Source organism: Octodon degus, unplaced genomic scaffold (genome assembly GCF_000260255.1).
Source record: "Octodon degus isolate 3935 unplaced genomic scaffold, OctDeg1.0 scaffold00050, whole genome shotgun sequence".
NCBI lineage: Eukaryota > Metazoa > Chordata > Mammalia > Rodentia > Octodontidae > Octodon > Octodon degus.
Genome location: NW_004524626.1, coordinates 6883448 through 6896785, shown reverse-complemented (window position 1 = coordinate 6896785; position 13338 = coordinate 6883448). Strand labels below are relative to the sequence as shown.

The 13338-nt window shown below is 52.4% G+C and overlaps 1 protein-coding gene across 2 annotated transcripts in view; it reads left to right on the top strand.

The window, feature by feature from the left end:
* The first annotated feature begins 6 nt into the window (after positions 1–6).
* Btbd2 (BTB domain containing 2) overlaps positions 7–13338 on the top strand; it is a 15939-nt gene continuing 2607 nt past the window's right edge. The window contains exons 1-5 of one of the 2 annotated variants that reach the window (XM_023717020.1): positions 7–79; positions 8923–9042; positions 10337–10493; positions 11345–11450; positions 11886–12083. In XM_023717020.1, the coding sequence (XP_023572788.1) occupies positions 8960–9042; positions 10337–10493; positions 11345–11450; positions 11886–12083 (544 nt within the window). In that variant the 5' untranslated portion in view covers positions 7–79; positions 8923–8959. Of the gene's footprint in view, positions 145–8922; positions 9043–10336; positions 10494–11344; positions 11451–11885; positions 12084–13338 lie in introns of both variants that reach the window. The other variant, XM_023717021.1, reaches the window with a different exon arrangement.

Here is a 13338-nt window from a genome sequence, read left to right as displayed (position 1 = left end):
GCTGCGCGAGCCCGTGTACAACTGGCAGGCCACCAAGCCCACGGTGCAGGAGCGCTTCGCCTTCCTCTTCAACAACGAGGTGCTCTGCGACGTGCACTTCCTGGTGGGCAAGGGGCTCGGCTCGCAGCGCGTCCCGGCGCACAGGTGGGCCGCGGCGGGCCTGCGCGGGACCCTGCACCCATGACCCTGGACCCCGCTCCCCGGGATCCTGCACCCCAGGATCCCCGCACCTGAGCGCGCCCCGGCACCCCCACTCCCCAGATCCTGCACCACAGGACCCCGGCTTCCCACAACCCTACTCCTGGGACTCATCTAGTCCCCTGTCGCGGCCCTGAATTTGAGAGCCGCTGGAACCTACCATTTGCATCTTGGTCCTCAGGCCCCGCTCCTGGGAACCTCATCGGAGCCCTGCTACCTCCTCCACCCTGTTTGTGACCCCAGACCCCTCCATCTCAGAGCCTTGGCGAACCCATGCCCTAAACATCCTCGTATTCCCTGCACCCCTACCCCACTCCAGGGTCCTATGGCTCCCTGTTCTCCATCCCAGACCTTGTGTTTCCTCTTCGTTCAGACAGGGCCCCAGACCTCTGCCAGAGCCCCTGGCCTGAGCCCCAGTATCCTGCTTGCGACTTTTCTGCCTGTGCCAAGACCTCAGAATTGACCCTTATCTGCCTGGAAAACCCCACCCACCCAGTGACCCCCCATCTCCTGGACCTCTCATCTCCCCCTCCCTCATCCTCTGCATCCATCCTCAGGCCCATCTGCCAGCTCTCTGGTCCCTCCCTGGTTTAGAGTTGAATCTGCTGTGGGGTGTTGCCCAGTAGCTCTGTTGGAACCCCCTGACCTCTGGCTTTTGCCGGCACTGGGGACTCCTTTGCTGATGGCATGTGCCTGGGCCTTCTGCACTTGAGGGTCTCACTGATGCTGGGTGCAGGACATCCCCACGGGGCTGTGCCCTCTGCCCTTTCCCCAGGTCCAGTGCAGGCAGCTGGTGGGTTGCATGCAGCCTGTGACTCCTTTGCTTGCCTGCTCACCACCCACCTGTGCTGCTGGACTTTGGGCGGCTTTTTTTTTTTTTTTTTTTTTTTTTTTTTAATATTTGGTTTAGCACTTTAGTCTTGCCAGGCAGGTGCTGTGCTGCTGAGCTATATTTTTTGGTGGAAGCAGGGATTGAACTCAGGCCATTGTGCTTGCCAGGGAAGCACTTACTCCCCTGAGCCATCTCTCCGGTCCTGGGCAAGCATTTTGAAAGATGCTTTCTCCTCCCTTCTAGCCCTGGGGTGCCAGCACCGACCTTGGGGTGCTGTAGGCACCGCACCCAGCTGCATGAAGAGCTGGACACTGGGTTTCTGTTCTGGGAGCTGATAGGTCCCCAGTGGGCTTTGGCTGACTTTGGCACATATACTTGGATCTCATTAAGATTTTATGGGCTTGGTGGCAAAGTGGTACCACAGCAGTGGTGTGAGGGTGGGAGGAGGGGGTTGAGGAGCTGAGCATGGAGCCACAGTGGAGCCAGAGTGGCCAGAGGGCCCCAAGTGGCTTGAGGTGTGGAATGAACTGCTGGAGGCCCTGAGGCCACACTGAGGCTAGGCCTCATGGACTGGGCAGGCGGGGACAAAGCAGATTCATCTGTGGAGTATGTGTTTAGCACCGCAGTGGGATGAGGGAGTGCAGGGGCTGAGGCGGGCGGTCTCCAGGCTTCTAGCTTGAGTGTCACAGCTGTGGATAGACTTAGCAGGGACTGGTGTTGGCTTGGATGGTTGCTTAGCAATGGCCGAGCAGTGGTGTCTTGACCTTTCTATGCCTCAGTTTCCACATGTTCAGTGGAGTGTGTCTGACTTGCTCCTCACTGGTTTGCGGGAGTGCTGCAGCCTGACTCAGTCCCTGTCTTCCTGGCCCAGGGCTCATTCCCAGAGGGTTGGGACGAACTAAAGGTGGACAGTGCCTACTACAAAGCACGTGTCCCCTGCCTGGCGCTGTAGCAGCCAGACCCAAGTGTCTCTGCAGGGAGGGAAACTGGAGGGAAGTGCTGAGCTTCCTGTGGGATCCTACCTGGGCGTGGGGCTGCTCTCACTTGCCCCAGACTCAAGAGTAGAGCAGCACTAACCGGGTGTTACTGTGCGTACCTGTTATCCCAGTACTCAGGAGGCTGAGGCAGAAGGACTGGCATGAGTTTGAATTAAGTTTGGGCTACTCAGTGAATTCGAGGCCAGTGTGGAATGCATGGGTAGGCCCTGTCTCAAAAAAAAAAAAAAAAAAAAGAAAAGAAAAAGCAATGTCATTGTAGTAGTCTAGGAAGTGAGGCAGAAGGATTATGTGTTCCAACCCAGCCTGGGTAATGTAGTACTTGGTGAGACCCTGAGTCAAAAGTAAAAAGGTCTGGGGCTGTAGTTAATCAAAGACTCTGGATTCAATCCCCAGTAAGAAGAACAGAGAGGGGGAATGGGGATTGACTCTAGGGAACCTAGGCACCCTCCTGCACCAGAGGTCAAGGTCAGCCAGCATCACTGGCGATATCCTGTGTGCATGAGGTACCCCTGAGAGTATGTGACAAAGATGGGCCCCTCTGCAGCCCGCAACTTTGGTAAGTAGAAAGGTAAATCCCAAAAGGTCCACATCAAAATCCCAGGGGCCAGGGCCAGGGAGATAGCTTAGTAGCTTAAGCGCCTGCCTGGCAAGCGCAAGGTCCTGAGTTGGATCTCTGGTGCACACGTGTGTGCGCATACACACACACACACCCACCCAAGGGCCTATGAATAGGTCCTTATTGGGCACAGGGTTTCACAGACTTAATTTAAGGGTCTCAGTATGAGCTCATCCTGGGTTCTCCAAGTGAAAGCTAAGTCCAAGGCCAGTGTCCTTAGGAGAACAGAAGAGGTGGCACAGGTTGAGTGGTGGAAGCAGGTGAAGACAAAGTCAGGGCCAGTGTTCTGTGGCTCCACGCTGGAGACCCCGGGTTTCTAGATGTCTGGAGAGGAAGGTGGGACCTTCTAGAAGAGGGGCTCAGGGTTCCTGTCCAGACCTGGGTCTTGGGTATTGGGCTTCATATAAATTCGTTTTTCCTTCATCCTTTTCGTGGTGCTGGGGCTTACCCATACTTTGGGCACCTGATCACTTTTGAGCCCTACTTCCAATCCTTATTCATTCTAGTTTGAGACAGTGTCTCTCAAGTTCCCCAGGGAGGCCTTGACTTTGTGTCCCTCCTGCCTCAGCCTCTTGAATAAGTAGTATGACAGGCGTGTGCCATAGTGGCCTGCAGTTGTGTGGCTTGGTTCCACCCTGGGCGGTCATTTCTGCTGTGCTGGGAGGACTGTGCACCCCTTCTGAGAAGCAGCAGACCCATACTGACCGGATCGATGATGCGCGATACCTGGCTAGGTCATGACACTGTCAGGGTCTGCAAAGAAGCGTGCCCTTGGATCATGGGTGGGATCCCAGGGCAGCAAGTGTATTAAAGGGGCAGCCATTGGCATCAAAGTAGAGTATAGAGTGTTTTGGGTTTTTTTTGCAGAACCGGGGATTGAACTCAGGCCCTTGTGCTTGCCAAGGAAGCGCTTATTCCACCGAGCCAACTCCCCGGCCCCCTAACACATTTTTTTTTTTTTTTTGAGGAACTGGGGATTGAACTCGGGCCCTTGCACTTGCCAGGAAAGCGCTTATTCTACTGAGCCATCTCCCTGGCCCCTGGAGTTTGTTTTTTTGAGACAGGATCTTGGTATGTAGCCCAGGCTGGTCTTGAGCTTCCAGAGATCTTCCTGCCTCAGCTTCCCAAGTGCTGGGATTACAGATGTGAACACCATACATAGGTAGAGTTTATTTAGAAGATGGGAAAAATCAAAGCAAAAAGAGGGCTAGAGGCACAGCTCAGTGGTGGACACTTACCTAGTGTGCAAAGGCCCTGAGATCCATCCCCAGCACGGGGATCTTGGGAGTGGCTTCGGATTTCTAGGAGTAGGGGTCTCCACTATTTTCCCAGGGCCCAGGCTGGGCAGCCAGGAGCTCAGTGTGGATGGAACTTGGGTGAACTGGACATGTCAGAAAGAAGCTGAGCCTGGCAGGCAGGAGGTGCTCCGAAGCAGCGACTGGACTCCTGCTGGAACTCAGTGTCTCTGGTCAGGAGGTGCGGAACATCCTGAGGGCCAGCAGCCTGCCCACAGAGCTGGTCTCTGGAGTTCACTGTGTCACAGAACTTTGAGCAAAGCAGCCCGCCAAGCGAATCGTCTGCTTCCAGAACCGCCTCTGCATGATGGTCAGCCTTGTGCATTTCTTAGTGATGTGACTGCAACTTCATGGTGTGTTTTGAGAGCTACCAAAGAAATTCTTGCTAGATGATGATGATGATGATGATGATGATGATGATGATGATTCTTCCTCCTCCTCCTCCTCTTTTCTCTTTCTTTCTTTCTTTCTTTCTTTCTTTCTTTCTTTCTTTCTTTCTTTCTTCTTTCTTCTTCTTTTTTCTTCTTCTTCTGCGCTCCATCCCCAGCCCTCTTATTTTTGGTTGTGAGACAGGATCTCAGTAAGTCACTAAGTTGCACAGACTGGGCTGGAACTTGCAGTCCTCCTGCCTCAGCCTCCCAGAGCTCTGGGATGACAGGTGTGCACCACTGGGCCTGGCTGGTGTGTCGCTCTTGTGGGCCTGCTCCTGCCTGTGCCCTGTCCTCAGGATGTCCTGAGTGTGTTGAGGGGGTGAATTGTGTGTGAGGTCTCAGGCCAGCTGGGGGCTGGCCTCACTCAGCTCGTTCCTGTCTTGGTGACTGTCCATCTGCCTGGTTACCCTGTAGACTAGAACTGCCCACGCTGGTTGAAATGCCTCAGTTGCCCAGGCTGGATTCGGACTTTTGGTTCTCCTGCCTCAGCCTCCTGGAGTGCTGGGACCACATGTGTGTGCCACCATGCCCAGTGGCTGTGGGTTTTTTGTGGTGATACTGTCACATAGGATGAAGTCATTAAACATGCCGTGTGCTGTTTGTGTACCACAAAATATTTTTGGTCTTTGACTCAGTTTCCCACATTGTTATTCTTTCTCTTGTTATTTATTTTGAGACAGGATCTTGCTATGTAGAGTAGGCTGGCCTTGAATTCACTTATATAGCCTAAGCTGGCCTCCAACTCAAGGCGATTCTCCTGCCTCAGCCTCCTGAGTGCTGTGATAACGGGTGTGTGGCACTTAGGAGTAGAGTGATGGCCTTTTCACTGAGCATTTAAAAGTTATTTTAATTTAATTATTTATTTTGAGACAGGGTCTTGTTAAGTTGCCTACACTGGACTTGAGCTTGTGATCATCTTGCTCTAGCCTATCAGAGTGCTGGGATTACGGCTGAGAGCTATCATGCACCCCCCCACCTCCAGCCCTTCCAGAGTCTTGCTGTGTAGTTCAGACTGGTCTTTTTTTTTGATGGTACCAGGGATCAAACTCAGGACCTTGCACTTGCCAGGAGGGTGCTTATGCCACTGAGCTATATCCCTGACCTATCCCTGATCCCCCCCCCCCAGGCTGGTCTTGAACCCACTGTGTGCCTAGGCTAGCCTCAAATTTGGTTTTTTTTGTTGTTGTTGTTGGGTTTTTTTGAGGCTATGTATGTTTCTCACTTTATTTTTTTTTTAAGTTTTATTGATAAACAGATAGCAATGAGACAGTTTCAAATCAAATTGGAAGTACAGTTTCAACAAATAATACACTGCATATATTCTTCTTAGTGGTTAATTGCTGTACAAGATGCGGACTTGTGATCCTATTTACAAACACCATTAAAACAAATCATTCTATTCATTAAGAGAGTGCAACTATATATCTATCCCAACCACTTTGAATACACAGATACAAAATGGACATTCATCGGTACACCCCATTTTTTCTAAGTTCCGTTATTGAATATTATAGGTGCATAAACTCAGCAAAATATTCTAAAAGAGTCCAGTAGCCCATAATAGCCTTGGGTCTTCTGTTTAACTGGCAATGTCAGAAATTATTGACCTGAGTCCCCCACAGCTCAACTTAACAGCATGGCTTTATTTCCTATATTTTGTCTTTATACTTTTCTACTGGATGGTTAAGACCAAGGTAAAGCAGGACCTATGCAACAAGAGTTGTAGCTTTTTGGTCTGAGAAGGTCAGTGAAATGCCCTCAGGATTTATCCTGAGATCCTGTACCTCAGATTGTAGAAAAAAATGGGATAAGGTTTTTTTTGTTTGTTTGTTTGTTTTCTCCGAATGCTCTCAGGGGTGGTTTGGCTGGCTGGAGTGCTGTGGGCATCGAACTACAGCAACCTGAGGCTGACAGCTTTGTGGAAGCAGGCACTTAAACCACTGAGCTATGGCCAGGTCCCTTAGCCTCAAATTTTTTTTTTTTAAATTTTATTTATTTGTGTGTGTGTGTGTGTGTGTGTGTGTGTGTGTGTGGCCAGCTCAGTCCACCAGGGGGCGGGGCTGGCTGGCATGTGGTGCTGGGGGATTGAACCGTGGTCCCTGTGCTTTGCCAAGCTTGCTCCAAGTAGGTGCTCCAGACCACTGAGCCATCTCACCAGCCCCACCTACCCTCAAATTTGCAATAAGGTGTTTTTTTTTTTTTTGTTTGTTTGTTTGTTTCTCGAATGCCTTCAGGGCACTTTTGGCCAGCTGGAGAGGTGTGAGGTTCGAACTCCAGCAACCTGAGGCTGACAGCTTTGTGGAAGCAGCCACTTAAAGGCCTGAGCTACGGCCAGGCCCCCAAGCCTCAAATCTGTGATGATTTTCCTGCATCAGTTTCCTGAATGCTAGGATTAGGAGGCATGGATTGCCATGTGGCTCATTGGGCCTTTTTTCTTTTTTTGGTCATTTTTTTGAGACAGGCAGCTCAAGCTAGCCTTGAGCTCACATTGTGGCCCAGGCTGGTCTTGAACTTTGAATAATCCTTCTGCCTCAGTCTCTCGAGTGCTGGGATTACAGGTTTACAGGCATGTGCCACTAGACCCGGCCTCTGGCCTTTTATAAAAAAGTATTTAGTTTGTTTCTTTATGTTAAACCTGTAATCCCAGCACTGAGAAGCTGAGACAGGAGAATGTAGTAAGTCTAAGACCAGCCTGGGCTACAAAGTGAGCTCAAGGCCAGCCTGAACTGCACAGGGAGACTCTGTCTCAAAAAGACCAAAAAAAAAAAAAAAAAAAAAAAAAAAAAAAAAAAAAGAAAAAAAAATTTTTTTTCTACTTTTTAAGATAGGGTCTTTTTTTTTTTTCCCTTTGGTGGAACCAGGGCCCACCAAAGTTTTGGTTGAACTCAGGCCCTTACGCTTGCCAGGCAAGCACTTATTCTACTGAGCTGTCTCCCTGGCCCCAAGACAGGGTCTTTTTATGTAGTCCAGGACAGCCTTGAGCTCACAGTTATCCTGTCTCAGCCTCCCAGGTGTTAGGATCATAGGTTTACACCACCAAACCTGGCAAAAAAAAAAAAAAAAGTATAGCTTTAAAGTTTTGGGGCTGGGGAGATAGCTCAGTGACACAAGTGGTTGCCTGATAAGCGCAAGGTCCTGAGTTTGATTCCTGGTATAAATGAATGAATGAATGAATTTGTGGTAAGATAGTCTGGTTTCTTTTTTATTTTTTTGTGGAACCGGGGATTGAACTTAGGCCCTTGCACTTGCCAGGCAAGCGCTTATTCTACTGAGCCATCTCCCTAGCCCTAGATAGTCTGGTTTCTCATATAAATCTTTCACCTTTGAAATTATGGTGAAATAACATACCATTGGAGACGGGTGTGATGGTCCACGCCTGTCCCCCAGCCCTCAGGAGGCTAAGGCAGGAAGGTTGCCAGGAAGTCACGGCCAGCCTGGACTACATAGGGAAGGCAAGGCCAGCTGGATTACATAGTGAGACTCTATCTGAAAACGCACGTACACGCACACGCACACACACACCCCCACACCCAGGCCATAATGTTTCCCATCTTAATCATTTCAGAACACAGCTCAGTGGCATTAAGCACATCACACGGTACTTTCTCCTTTTCCTACGTTAAGTGTCTATCCCCGTGAGGGCTACCCCATGCCTGCCCCAGCCCTGGCACCCGTGAGTCCACTTCCTTTCTCTGGAGTCATTTGTCCTGGATGTTTCCTATCTGCCAGGCCCATGCTATGCATCTATGTCTGGCATCTCACTGAGCATAGCACCCTCAGGGTTTGTCCACATTGGACATGGGCAAGTGTCACAGCCTCACTTCTGTCCTGGCTGAGTTTTGTCCCACTGTGTGTGGCTGGGCCTGTGTCACTGTTCATCTGTCCAGCGTGGGCCAGGCTGCTGTGAACTGATGTGTGTGGTCCCATGTGGATGTCCATGGTCACGTGTCAGGGGCACAAGCAACTCAGAGGACTGGGTGGGAAGCCTCCTGGCTGGCTGGAGGGAGGCTCTGGGGCCACCACCCACATGTGGCCCAACTGGGTGCCTCTACCTACCACTGTTGGCCGTTGAATGTCCTCAGAGGTTTCCATGAAGGGGACCAAGGTGCTTTTTTGAACAGGCAGAATAAAGTGCTGCAGAGGCCCTTGTTTTTTGGGAGGCTTGCATGTGCATGTCAGAGGATGCATGCTGCAGTGGTTGGGTTGCAGTGCCTTCGGCTGGGCGTGCAGGGGAGAATGGGGACAGCGACCTGAGCAGGGGCTCCTGGCCAGAGTGGCTGCAGGCTCCCAGCCCAGCTTAGGTGGCCCAGCCCTCATGTTGGGTCTGCTCTGTCTCAGCAGCCAGGCTGGGGCCAGGAAGGACAGGGATGAGCCGTGGGCGCAGAGGGACGGGTAGACGTGGGGTAGGCAGGCAGCTCCCCCTCTGGCCTGTCTAGAGGCAGCTGTCCCCAGTGTGCTCTGGCTTGACATCTGCCTGGCTGGCTGAGGTCCCAGGTGGGATCAGGGCTGGGACCACCAACCAGGCTGACAGGTGCCCTGTCTCCTGCTCCAGGTTTGTGTTGGCTGTGGGCAGTGCTGTCTTTGACGCCATGTTCAATGGTGGCATGGCCACCACGTCCACGGAGATCGAGCTGCCCGACGTGGAGCCCGCCGCCTTCTTAGCGCTGCTCAAGTGAGCTTCTGGGGCCTCGTGGGGTGGGGACGGGATGCTACAGCCATGTGGCTGCTCCAGGAGAGCTCTGGAAGCACTCCGGGGAAAGGGAATTGGCTTCGGCCACTGCCTCAAAACACTTCTTTTTCCTCCAGTTTTTTTTTTTTTTTAATTTTATTTGTTTATTTTTAAAATTTTATTTGTGTGTGTGTGTGTGTGTGTGGCTAGCTCAGCCCACCAGGGGGCGGGGCTGGCTGGCATGTGGTGCTGGGGATTGAACTGTGGTGCCTTTGCTTTGCTAAGCTTGTTCTAAGTAGGTGCTTTAGACCACTGAGCCATCTCACCAGCCCCTTCCTCCAGTTTTTTGAGACAGGGTTTCAACAGGCTGGCCTTGAACTCACAGTGATCCTCCTTCCTCAGCCTCCCAGTGTGCTGGGGTGTCAGGCATGCACCACCATGCCTGGCTTGCTTTTTTCTTTCTTAATGTATTTGGTACAGGGTCTCACTGTGCAGTTTGGACTCTTAGTGACCCTATTTTCAGCCTCCCAAGTGCTGGATTATAGGCACGCACCACCATGCCCACGCATGCCCTGGATTTGAGGATTGAACCCTGGTCCCTGCGTCTGCCTAAGCAGGAGCTTTACTCTTACTCTGCTGAGCTGTCTGGCCGGCCCTGTTTTTTTTTTTTTTTTGCGGAACCGGGGATTGAACTCAGGCCCTTCCGCTTGCCAGGGAAGCATATATTCCACTGAGCCATCTCCCTGGCCCATGCTTTTTTCTTTTTTAATCCACTCCAGTTGTGATTGTGTTCAGTGTGCTTTGGGTGGGACATGGTCATCCACACATACCTGTGACTCAGTTTGGCATGGAGATCTTTTTTTTTTTATTTTATTTTAGGGAAGGAAGGATCTACAGCATGTTCAAGGTCTCACTACTAGATCAGACTCATAGTGATCTGCCTGTTTACAGCCTCCCAAGAGCTGGGATTATATGCACATGACACCTGGCATTGAGACCTTGAGAATTACACAGTTGCAGTGGGGCTTGAGCTCTGGGGCATGAGAGGAGGTGACGCAGGAGCCACCTGGTCCCCATCCTCCACCAGCTCCCTTGCAGAAGGCCTGGTCAGTTTGACTGGACCTGGCTTTAATCTCCTGGTGACAGCATCTTGGGTTGTGCCCCAATTCTGGGAGTACCCATGGCTGGTTCCTCAGGGACCCTTTCAGCCCAAGTGGTGGGGCATCTGGTTTCTTTGAGCTTTGCGGGTAAGGGGCATGGTGGGTCTGATGCCCCCCTCACAGTCCTGCCCCCTCAGGTTTCTGTACTCGGATGAAGTACAGATCGGGCCAGAGACTGTCATGACCACACTTTATACCGCCAAGAAGTACGCGGTGCCTGCACTCGAAGCCCACTGCGTGGAGTTCTTGAAGAAGAACTTGCGGGCTGACAACGCCTTCATGCTGCTCACGCAGGTGCTGCAGGGGTGGGGATGGGGTGGGCGGGTGGCACGCGGCCTGTCCTGGCGTCAGAGCGGGTCTAGCTCATTGAGGACTTCTTTCCTTGCAGTCCTGGGGATGGAACCCGGGGCATTCCCACTGAGCTACATCCCAGCCATTTTCATTTTCCATTTTGGGACAGGGTCTCACGGAGATGTGCAAGCTGGGCTCAAACTTGCCATCCTCCCTCAGCCTCCCAGGAGCTGGGATGACAGGCAGGCAGCATCACACTGGCTTGACTTGGTGGCTGTGTCTCGTCACAGGGAAGCGCCGGGTTGGCAGGGAGGTGCGGGGCCACAGGCCACACAGGTTTGGGCTTTTGGGGTGTGATGGGCTGGTGGAGCTGGTGCGGCTGTGCAGACTGGGTGAGGGGTGGCGAGGAGGCAGTGGCAGTCTGGAGCTCTCGGCTGATGCAGACAGGCACTATGGCATCGATGTTTAGGTAGCTTCTGCCCCAGCGGGTGTGGCCAGAGGGGACCAGCTGCCTGGGTCTCGTGCTTGGGAGGGCCTTGGGTCAGAGCTCTGAGGCTTGATTTGAACTCCTGTTTTGGAGTTGCCCAGCCTCACTTAGAAGGCGCGCTTCTCCCACCCCAGCTTCCCTAGTAACCAAATGACAGGCCTGTGCCACCATGGCTAGGAGTTGCAGGTTTCTTTTTTCTTGAGATGGCATCTTGATGTGTGGCCCAGGTTGGCTCCTGGGCTCCACTGATCTCTAGCCTCAGTCTGTTTGGCACATGGCATGGAAGGTGTCTGTCACTGTGCCCTGGCATAGTTGTGTCACGGGGCCAAGGGTGACCAAGCACTGACCCCCGGCCTTCCCCCATCAGGCGCGCCTGTTTGATGAGCCTCAGCTGGCCAGCCTGTGCCTGGAGAGCATTGACAAGAACACAGCCGATGCCATCACTGCTGAGGGCTTCACTGACATTGATCTAGGTAAGCAGGCCTCACCCTGACACGTGCTGGGTGAAGGGTGGTGCTCAGGGCTCAGGGCTGGTCTGAGGGTGTCCAGCGAGACTTGCGGGGGACCCAGGACCCATGCTGCCACATGGCCACAGGCTCTGAAGCTCCTGGGGAGGCTTTCCTGTCCTGGTATCACTGTGATCCCAGTCTGGGGCCTGCCCAGGCCTTCTCAATTTGTAGTCTGTGTGACTGGCTTTGTCAGTGAAGTGTCTTCTGCTGCGATACTTGGACTTTACCCTTGGTGGGTAAAAGGAACTGTAGGCAATGGGACAGTGAACTGACCTGGTGGTGTGCCAATAAAACTTTGTTGATAAAAACTTTATTGACACACATGTGCCAAGGGCCACAGTTGCTGGATCCCAGGTGAGGCTATGGGCACAGCCCTGTTCATGGCTGCTCCACCCTCAGACACACTGGTGGCCGTCCTGGAGCGGGACACCCTTGGCATCCGGGAGGTACGGCTGTTCAACGCAGTCGTGCGCTGGTCTGAAGCTGAATGTCAGCGGCAGCAGCTGCAGGTGACACCAGAGAACAAGCGGAAGGTGCTGGGCAAGGCCCTGGGGCTCATCCGTTTCCCACTGATGACCATCGAGGAATTTGCTGCAGGTAATGGTGTGACCCCTCCCCTGGTCAGAGGCCTAGAGTTTTAGTGACAAACCTTGAGTTCATTGTAGCAGACGTGGAATTTCATAAAGATCAGAGGAAAGCCACATGTGGTAGCTCATGCCCGTCATCCCAATTTTAGTATATGTGCTGCCCAAGCGTGCACAATGCCTGTCATCCCAGCACTGTGAGGCTGAGGCAGGAGGATCACAAGTATGGGGCCAGCCTGCATGGCTTTGCAACTTAGCTAGACCCTGTCTCAAGATTTTAAAAAAGGGGAGGGGGGATGCTAGGTATATAGCTCAGTGACAGTTCCTGCCTGGCAAATGCAAGGTCAGAGTTCTATCCCGGTACCCAAAAAAGGGCCAGGTTGACTGGGATGACAGGCAAGTGCCAGTACACCCAGTGGGGGAAGGAACGAGTCTTGTAAAGCACGAGTGGAATGCTTTCTGGGCTGCATCCAGCTGGATGTGGTGGCTCTTGTATTGGCCTGTGGCCCCCTGGCAGTCTGTCCTGGGCGTGGCAGTACCCTCACCCTTGTCCCAGCTCTGCACCTGTTTGCAGCCTCTACGCTCCCAGGTGGTGTTGGCCCAGCTGGCCCGCGCAGCGTGCTACTGTGCTCTTTGGGGAAAGCCATCCAGGGCCCACTCTCTCAGGTACTTCTAAAAACCAGGGCTGTGACCCACCTCAGAAGCACCAGGGGGCTGGTGAGATGGCTCAGTGGTCTAAAGCACCTACTTAGAACAAGCTAAACTAAGCAAAACACAGGGACTGCGGTTCGATCCCCCAGCACCACATGCCAGCCAGCCCCACCCCCGGTGGGCTGAGCTGGCCACGCACACACAAAATAAATAAATAAATATTTAAAAAAAAAAAAAAAGCACCAGGAAGTGACACCTCTGTTTATGACCTGGTGTGTGGACAGACAGGGTTCAGCCCCCACCTAGTGTGAACTGAGATGGTCCTGAGTCAGGTGCTTTTTTTTTTTTTTTTTAATTTGTGTGTGTGTGTGTGTGTGTGTGTGTGTGTGGCCAGCTCAGCCCACTAGGGGGCGGGGCTGGCTGGCTTGTGGTGCTGGGGGATTGAACCATGGTCCCTGTGCTTTGCTAAGCTTGCTCTAAGTAGGTGCTTTAGACCACTCAGCCATATCACCAGCCCCAGGTGCTTTTTTTTTTCAATTTTTTTTTAAATTATTTATTTATTTATTTGAGAGAGAGAGAGAGAGAGAGAGAGAGAGAGAGAGAGAGAGAGAGAGAGG